Raw genomic sequence first — 9,314 nt, 5'->3', positions numbered from 1 at the left:
GGAGCCGAGCTCCCTGGGGTGAGAGCAGAGCAGAGAGCCCTTCTGTTATACAGTGTTTATTGAGCAAATTCAGTCTTATATATGATATACAGATTCCAAAGGAAAAAAAAAAAATAAAAAGGATTCCACATACGTATGAAATCAGTGCATTTAGCAGTAATACCATGGAGATAACAGCTCGATTAACAGCTCATTGGTCTTCGTTAAGTGAGGGGAACAGGGAGTGGGCCTGTGCTAATCATTCCACAAACAGAACAGAATTAAGTTGCATCACATATATAATAGACACACGTTCTAAGAATTAAAATATTAAGCCACATTTACTGGAAAAATCCACAGTATATAACACAAATAACTCTTATCGAGCTCATTGAGGAGGAAGTGCTCATCTGCTTAAGAGCCACACGAAGTTGCATAGGTGCCTATCTGCAAAAATATCATTTTGAAATGAACCCATTAAGCAATAAAGTGTCACCTTAGGAGCTGGATGAAGTGCCGAATGCGTTCTCACTGCCCCTCTGAAGGCGCTGCCATCCCCCAGCCCTGGGCAGCGCTGCCATCCCACCCCATCCCACATCCTGGGCGCTGAGCTCCAGCTCTGCCCACTGCTGTTCTCCCGTTCTGGATGTGATTCTGGCTCTCCTCGTGTTTTTGGGGGGCAGCTTCACGCCCGGGCCCGGAGGGAATGGCGAAGCGTCAGCGCTGCCCTTCTTGAGCTTGGAGCTCTGCTCGGCTGCAGCTTCACATCGATTCCCATTTCAAATCACAGCCAATCTTTGCGTCGGCCGCTGGCAAAGCCTCCAGCAGCTGGTGGGGGTGTTTGGGGCAGGGAGGTGTGGGTGAGGTGTGACTGTGGCTTGGTCAAGCAGACGAGCGGGCGCGGGCCGGTTCCTCCCCAACGGCGGTCGCGCGGAACACACAGGGGCCGGGAGTTCTGTACATGTAAACAGTACACTTTCACTGAGTCCAAAATTAGGAGCAAAAATACAAAGGTTCACATTGGTCTTAGGTAGATACAGGCGAAAAAACTGAGCCGGACAGCTCCGAAACAACCGAACGAAAGTTCCTAAAGCACCACTAAATTATATAAAAAATCAGACCATGGACGGATTGTAGTTGGTATCCCGGTGAAGTACTATGCTACCTTGTAAAAAGTCTTACAAAAAATTACAAATCAAAAGTATATCAACCCTCTGAGTTCAAAGCAGCATTTGACGTGGACTGGTACTGATCCGACCGCGGGTCGGGAGGTCTGAGTGCCACCAACCCGGAGTGCTCCCATGGAGAGACCCTGCACGGGAACGGCCCCTGCGGGCAGCTGGGAGTGACCCAAAAGGGAGAGACGACAGGGATCTCTTTACTCCATCAGCGATGAGTTTGTGTTAAATAAACACAGCACGCGGCCCAGCGCCAGCACAGGGCAGTGGGACCTGCACAGAGCTTGTGCCGAAGGGACTAAAGGGAAAAAAGACATAAGAAAAACAAACAAAAAAAAACCCACCAAAAAAAAAAAAACCCACCATAAATCCCTGACAGAAATCTGTAGTCAATCCCGTTTGTTTCATCGCTTGTCTGGGATGCGGCTGTCAGCGGGGCTGTGCGTCTGTACCGTGCAGCCCTGAGTTACAGCATCCTTAGGGCAGGGGGGGGGGGGGCTGCTCAGTGTCCTTCCTACGCAAGCGTGGGGCCTCCGCCGCGTTCTGCAGCAGCTTAGAAAAGAGCTACGAAACTTCAATCCACGCTAAGACAAAGTCGAGGGCGGTCTGCTCGAAACAGCTACAGCTCTGCGTAAATCAAAGCCAAAGGAATGGATGCGGGTGTGTTGGTGAGGCCCTGGGCACCCTCGTGCAGCACGGCGGGACGCGGCGGCTGCGTGCTCTGCGGCACAGCAGGGGCAGCAACGCGGGAGCACGTCGGAAAGAGAGAAATTCTGGGACAGCGATTGTCTCTGCCTCTCCTCCTTTAACAATAAGACTTGCACAAATGGCCGTGGGTTACATATTTCGTAAAAGGTTTTGTTACTTCGTGGTATTCACACAAAAATAAATATTTACATAAATTCCAAGGATGGGAGGGATGCGAACGGAGCGGGCTGGCGGTGCGCGGGGGGAGCGTGAGCCGGGGATGGGGATGGGTCCCACTCTGCCCCGGAGCCACCCTGATGGCACAGAGCTGCGTGGGCTCCATCTGCACCCAGGGACCGAATCCCCTTCCTCCAAACGTTACCGGAACTGTCAGGTTTGGGGAACAGAGCAGTCAACGCAAGGGTTCGTCCCTTCTGTGCTGGGCCAGGCAAAAGCCTGTCCTCGCGTTGGTGGCTTTTCCTGCACTGAAACTAAAGGCTGGGGGTTGTTTTTCTTCCAGTGTTTGGGCGTTCGGTTGGTTCAGAAGGCTGCACCGTGCTGCCCGGCTCTGCTGGCGGGGAACCAGCCTTCAGCACAACCTGCGGTGCTGGGGGCTCCTGCAGCATGGGCGAGGGCAGCAGCCTTCGTCCTCAGGCTCAAAGTGGCCAAAAATAGGGCAAAATGAAACAGCCGGCTCCAAAGAGAGCGCCTATCTCTGCTTAACGCACACGAGATGTGGTTCTGTGCTATGGAATGGGTCTGGTGTGACAATTCCTGCCCTCGAGGAGGGCCGCGCCAGCACTGGGGAGGAGTGGCACCGCGGCGCCGAGCGCGTCCCTGGTTTAGCAGCACTGGTTGTAGGTATTGCACTGAGCAAACGAAGTGCATCGTTGGGGAGGGGGCGGAGCGGTGACCGGACTGCATCAATTCCACACTTTGGGAATTGTGGGCTTGTTCCAGGACTGCGGGTGGGGAAGGGGGGAGGGCAGAGTGGGGGCTGCTGCCCAATGCACTGCACACGTGATGCGACGGTGCTGCGCTGCTGCCCCAGGGCCGCTCCGCTGAGCCGTCGGGCAGCACTGGGCACTGCGCTGCTGGGCACCATCCACATCCACTGCACTGACAGTCACAGAGCTGGGGGGGGGGGGGGTCCTGGAAAAAGCCCACAATGGAGTGTGAGGTAGAATGCGGATGGTGAACGCAAGACAGTGTTTCTCGGGTGTTTCCTTCCTTCTTATCTGCAATGACTTAGCAAGTGCGAGACATCCTTTTAGCATGAGGTCTGCTGGGCGTCCGAGTCTCTGCAGGACGTGGAGCCCCGCTGCTGCTGCGGATGGGGCCGGGTGGTAGCAAACGCACGCCCTGCGGGATGGGGGCTGCCCAGAGAAACAGGCAGAGCTGCCTGGGAATTAGTAGTGTTGTGATATGGAATGTGTTATCTCACAGGAACAAATTCCTTCTGATCAGACAGACACAAAACTGGCAATCTGTACAAACTCAAAAGAATCCATTTTCAGAAAAATAAATTACTAAGGGGAGAAGAGGGTCCATTTCTCAATAAATATGTGATTCGGCTCACCTAAGACTTGGAAATTATCTGGGGACGGGATTCTAACATTTGGGTCCATCAAGGTCATCCTAAATACATCTGCAGCCCCAAACCTCCCCAGGCTCCCTTCTGCCCTCGAGGTCCCGCATCCTTCCAAGCCGCACGTTTGGCTTCTGGTACGGGTCAGGAACGTGGCCTCGTGCCTGAAGTCCCAGGTGCTCGGAGTGTAAAAGAAAACAGCTCTGTTGGGTTCCACCTTCTACAACTACGCGGAGCTGCCGCTTCACGGGAGGACGGTGGTGGTCCTGAGCGGGACACCGCTGGGAGCCAATTGCTAGCAGGTGTAAATTGTCTTCCTGACAGAGGAGCGCCGCAGCCACGAGGAGTCAGTTCTGCTGTAAAATGAGGTTTTCCAGTTCATCTGCAGAGCGGAGCAGAAACGCTGCGGACTCCCGGTAGCCGGCGATGAGCTGCCGCACGGCGCTGATCTCTGTGGGGCTGAGCTGGGCAGCCTGCATCCCCCTGCTGGTGCTGTTGGACTGGGCCGTGCTGGAGGCCCCCCCCTTCATGCTGAGGTCAGTCGGACCTGCGAGGGAAACGAGAGCCCGTCAGTGAGAGGCAGTCCTGCAAAACTTCGGGTCTCCCCATGGGTGGGAGCTGCCACCGTGCTCAGACCTGCATGGGGCTGGGTGAGTGCTTGGGAGAAGGAAAGAAAACTGGGAGTCAGAGGTTTAAAGATCCATTAGAAAGAAGCAAAGACGCTGACGTCTGCTGCAAGCAGGGCCTGTTGGCTCACACCGGGGCTCTCCCTGCAGCTATTTGCTGTCTCATATCATGGGAACTGCACTCGGTGCCCACACCTGGTAAGAGAAGGGCGGTGGGGCCAGGGCTGGGCTCAGGGGGACCAAGAACTGCAGCCACAAGGATTAGGTCCCAGCAGCTGGAGGCCAGGGTGGGATCTTTATTCAGGGTTAAGAAGCATTAGGAAGGGATGATAAGAGTTAATCCCAGACAGGCATCTCTCAGAACTCCGGAAATCACATCCCTTCAAATCCGCGCTCCGTCAGGGAGGGCAGGAGCAGGAAGCTGGGGTGGGCAAAGGCAGCGGGCCGGGAAGGAGTGGCCACTGGGGCTCACAGTGAGCAGAGCCACGGGGCTGCTTTGCCCCATTCTGTTCCCCTCCAGCAGCAGCCGGCACCGCGCTGCCTCCCTGTGTGCCCCGCTCCAGCCCACACTGCTCCATGCTGCTCACTTGCTTGCAGCCTCACGTGCCTCCTGCAGCTCCCTCCTGCAGCATCCATCCTGTCTGCCGTGCAGCCACGCTCCTGAGCTGCAGCCAGAGCTGTGCCCGCAGCCTGCACTGTCCCCATCCCTGTCCCCAAGAACAGGCGACGAAGGCTGGGGAAGGGACAGCTCATACCAGCAATGAGATCAGGGTGGCGATAGGCACCGCTCTGTTAATCATTAATGAATGGCTGGTACAGATTCCCTTTTTTTCTAAGTGACACTCCTTTCCTCCACCATTTCCACCTAGACTGTCCTTTCAAGTTCAGTTCAACAATTAACTGCTTGCTAATGATGCAAGCTGGATGGTGGGGCAGAGACCTCCGGTGGGGGCACAGGGGTGTTTCAGAGAGGCTCTACAGGAGTGGGGCTCCTTTGGGGCCAGCCCCTGCCTCACCCTATTGCCAGGGCTGGGTACTGCCAGGGCTGCTCACCATTACTGTGGTTCCCGGTCTGGAGCGGCGCAGGTGGCTGCAGGCTGCCTCCCAGGGACCCATAGCCACGGTAGCTGTAGTTGAGGCTTCCATTGATGTAGACGGGGTCTTGAGAGTAGGACGAAGCTGGCAGTGAATAGGAGGAGTGGGTGATGGCTGTGGAGTCTCTGGAGTGCTGCTTGTCCAGGGCGATCGGTTCGTCCTACACAAGAAGCACAGAGGTTGGCTGCAGAGAGTCTGATTGCCTGCAGCAGCAAGAGACCACCTCCCCCCTGCTCACAGTGCTATCCCACACGCTACAGCCTCAGGCACGGTACCTGCGAGGTCTGGTAGATCTCCAGCCGCATCCTCTTGGCTGCTTTCCGCGTCTCGCTCTCGCAGGCAGCAGCCAGGATGTTCTCAGCCATGGCCGAGGTGAGGTGCGGCGGCGTGGGCCTGGTCTGCAGGGACACAAGGGAGAGCCGAGCTCAGGCCCCAGCGCTGTTTGAGGGCAAAGCACAAGAGGGCACGGCACAGCCACGCTCACAGCACGGCGCAGCCACTCACCATCTCCATGCCGTTCTTTTTCATGCGGCGGCAGGACTTGAGGTACGTGCGGATGCGTTTGCGAGCTCGCTCCTGGAACTCGGGGAACTGCCGGCTGCAGGACTCGATGATGGCCTGGATCTTCTCTTTGGGCTGCTTGGAGATGGGAACCATCCGATCCAGGTTCTCGTCCACGAAAAGGCGCACAAACATCTGCAGGGGAGACGAGAGGTGGGAACACCAAACCCACCAAACCCACAAGGAGGGCAAACTCGATGCCCCGTGGCGCCGTCCTTACATTGAAGGCCTTTAGCCGCTCCGGGTCCATCCCTTCCGAGTCATTTATCTTATCGTTGTCCTCGTGGTCATCATGGTCATCGTCATCCTCGTCAGCCGTGGGGGCTCTGCCAACTGTCAGGTCCTCGGGGCAGCCACTGACCTCAGTCTTGATGGAGTCATAGCTGCCGGAGCTGTATGGTGGGGACTGCAAGGGGGCAGGGTTTCAGCAGACAGCCTCAACCTTCCCCCAGCTGCAGCTCAAACCTTTCCCTCTGGCTCGCTGCCACCATCCCCATTCCTGACGTCCCATCCTCCCGCCACAGCCCAGGCAGAGGGACTCGTGGCCATGCCAGCCCCAGCATCACGCACACCCCAGTGCCTTCACTCCCCGCGCCGTGCCCCCAGCCCCCTACCTCTGCTGTGGTCTTCACCGCGTACTTCACCCTGCTGCGCAGCCCGTCGGTGCTGCAGCTGTCCGACTGGTAGGAAGGGGTGACGTGGGCAGGTGTGAGCTTGTCGCAGAGGTTGATGGGCTGGTCGTCGGTGGAGGCAGTGAAGTCCATGGGGGCTGCGGTGCCATTTCCATTCATTTCGGGGAAGGCGCTGTCGCCCTGCGTGCTGCTGGAGGTGGAGGGGTTCAGGGTGGAGGAGCCATTCCCGCTGCAGCTCTCTGACGAGGAGTCATCTGCAAAGAGGGGTGTGCGGTCACCTCCAAGGTCACCCTTCATCGACCTCGTGGAGAGAAGCCCATGGCCCGGGTGCGAAGGTTGCAGGGTCCAGCTTGGGGCCATCACAGGCAGCAGCCCGAGGGCCAGGCACTGCTGTTGTGACTGCTGGGCCATGCTTCCAGAGCTCCGCTGCCACGCTCTGAGCTGCTGGACACCGCCGTGTCCTGCACCCATCCACAGCGTGTCCATCCGTCCATCCATCCATCCATCTGTCCCTCCATCCCTCTGCAGATGACGATCCCACTGCCCACGCCTCTGCCTGGGGCCTGCGGCACCTTGGCTTGAATAAGAACTTTGGAATTTGGTCCTTTTAGGTTTCTGTTTACATTGCAGGGAGGAGAAAGGGGCATTTCCTCTCCCTGCATGAATCCCTTGTCTCCAATGGCTTTAACGAGAGCAGCACCTGGCACAGAGTCTGGCCAGAACTGAGGTGATGAAGTGCAGTTCACAGAGGCTCGAGGAGGGCTGGAGTGGAGCAGTGGGGCTGGGGACCTGCCTGGGGACTCTGGTGAGGGCCTGCAGAGCCCTCATCTGGTCTGGGAAGGGGACAGGGACTTGCACAGACACCTGACCTGTCCCAGCTCACTGCAGCCCCACTGACCTTGTCTGCCCTATGTGGATGATCTCTTTTCCTGCCTACTTCCACGTGTCCCTGAGCTATCCATATGGCAGAAGTGCCAACCATACTGCCCATCACAGTGCAGAAGGACGCTGGGTCCCTCCAGGGCACTTTTGTCCCCTCCTCCTCCACTCTCCCCCTGCCCTCCCAGATGCCCTTTTCCCACTACTGCTGCTCTGAAGGCAAAACTCTCCTCACAGCCACAGCCTCCCTGCACTGCCCCACTGCCCAAACAGACACATCACCACACCCTGGCAGAGCAGCACGCCATTCCCTTTCCCAGCACACAGCAGTGCTTTCTCTTTCTCCTTTCCATTCACACACCCAGGTCCCTGACTGTCCCCAGGCTCCTGTTTGTGCTGCTCTGCCTGACTGCAGCAGAGCCCATCCCCATCCCTATCTTCATCCCCATCCCCATCTCCATTTCCATCCCCATTCCCATATCAACAACCGCCCCACGCACACCGGGGAGCCCAGCCCCAGCACTACATCTTCAGTCCCCGCTCAGCCCCTTCCCCTGCCCTCCCCCTCACTGCAGTAAATCCTTTATTTCATTAGGTGCCTCCGCGAGAGGGAAAGGGCGAAGCACGTGGGGAGCTGCTTCCTGTGCAAGTGTGTGCTGCGAACAAAGAAGCTGCAGCCACTGACAAGCAGATGGCGGTCCCTGGTCCCCGGTCCCCGGCCCCTGGTCTGTGATCCGCAGGCCCGGCTCCCTGGCCCCCAGAGCTGGGGTCGGGCTGTGGGGCGGCACCAGCACCGTGCCACCAGCTCCAGGCACACGGGTGCCAGGTCCAAAGGTGCACAGGCACAGGGTGCGGGACGGTGCCCAGCTGCTGCCACCCTCCTCCTCCTCCTTCCTCCGCCGGCATCTGCAGAGAACTTTAATGAGGGCTGTGGCAAACTTTCCTGTGACCCCTGCGGAGGCTGCAGCAGTGCAGGACTTTGTATCCCTTAAAATAAACAGATTGAGGACGCTCTGGCATCTGAGCAGCCCGCGGGGGCCGTGCCTGTCCTGAACCACCCCAGCACAGGAATGGGCGCTCCCTGCTCCGAGGCGGCTCCATTCCCCACGAGCCCCAGAACTGGAACACCCCCACAGAGCCTGCAGAGCTCCCTTCTGTCCTCCCCCCTGCACTGACCCACTTACTGCTCTGGGTGCAGGCAGGAGCCCCAGCTGCCAGCTGAGGCCAGCATTGGCTCTGCACCTGAGCGCTCTCCATGTCCCTGTCCCTGTGCCGGTCTCTGCCCCATGCACAGCTGCCTGCAGGGGCTGGAGGCATGGAGGATGTCTGAGGGCCCTGCCCTGCAGCCAGCAGCCCAGCCCACCCCGCTCAGCTCCCCAGCCTCTGTTCCATGCATGCCCTGCGCTGGCATGTGGGCTTGCAGCCAAACCCGCCAGCAAGGCTGGGGCTGGGCTCTGGGTGCAGGCTCCATGCTGATTCGGAGCAGGTGGAGTGGTACTACATTCAGTGGGGGCTGAGCCTCGTCCCTCCCCCTGCTCTGCTCTCAGAGGGAGTCTCTGGCCTCATCCAGCGATGCCTCTGGGAGGATTAGGGAGCATTATTCCTCTGCATGGAGGCATGAGCTGCGTGCCATGCCCCGCCGCCAGCCCAGGCACGGCCACAGCAACAGCTCATGGCCAATCAGTGCCGCCCTGCAGCTATCAGAGCGACCTGCTGGCAGTCCTCAGGGGGCAGACAGCCCCAGCACTGTGCCTGGCACGCAGCGGGGCCCCCGCCACAAGAATCCCACTGTGCCAAAGCACTGAGAGGTGGCACTGGGGACAGGAGTTTGCAGAGCCCTGAGAATCCTCAGCCTGACCTGAGCATCCCTGTTCTGCCCTCAGCATCCTCAAACCGCCCGGGCAACCCCACATTGTCCAGGTATCCCTTACTGGGCCAAGCAATCCCACATTGCCCAGCACCCCTTACTGCCCTGGGCACCCTGCCCACCCCTGCAGCCTTCCCATGGCCCCCAGCTGTGCCGCAGCTCCTGCAGCTCCTATGTACCAACTGCAAGAACACTGTAGTGTAAAACAAGGCTGAATGTAAG

At 58.3% G+C, this 9,314-nt stretch overlaps 1 protein-coding gene across 5 annotated transcripts in view; it reads right to left on the bottom strand.

The window, feature by feature from the left end:
* Window positions 1–47: 47 nt before the first annotated feature.
* The window catches only part of NOL4L (nucleolar protein 4 like), a 50,645-nt gene continuing 41,378 nt past the window's right edge, over window positions 48–9,314 (bottom strand). For 3 of the 5 annotated variants that reach the window (XM_048962661.1, XM_048962664.1, XM_048962663.1), the window contains exons 3-8: window positions 6,329–6,600; window positions 5,935–6,120; window positions 5,658–5,849; window positions 5,429–5,551; window positions 5,112–5,313; window positions 58–3,979 (exon numbers count right to left, since the gene is read on the bottom strand). In XM_048962661.1, coding sequence (XP_048818618.1) covers window positions 3,780–3,979; window positions 5,112–5,313; window positions 5,429–5,551; window positions 5,658–5,849; window positions 5,935–6,120; window positions 6,329–6,600 — 1,175 coding nt within the window. In that variant the 3' untranslated portion in view covers window positions 58–3,779. Of the gene's footprint in view, window positions 3,980–5,111; window positions 5,314–5,428; window positions 5,552–5,657; window positions 5,850–5,934; window positions 6,121–6,328; window positions 6,601–9,314 lie in introns of all 5 variants that reach the window. The other 2 variants (XM_048962659.1, XM_048962660.1) reach the window with 2 other exon arrangements.

This window comes from Lagopus muta, chromosome 16, assembly GCF_023343835.1.
Source record: "Lagopus muta isolate bLagMut1 chromosome 16, bLagMut1 primary, whole genome shotgun sequence".
NCBI lineage: Eukaryota > Metazoa > Chordata > Aves > Galliformes > Phasianidae > Lagopus > Lagopus muta.
The sequence above is the reverse complement of the archived record's forward strand: the minus strand, read 5'-3'. Positions and strand labels throughout refer to the sequence as shown.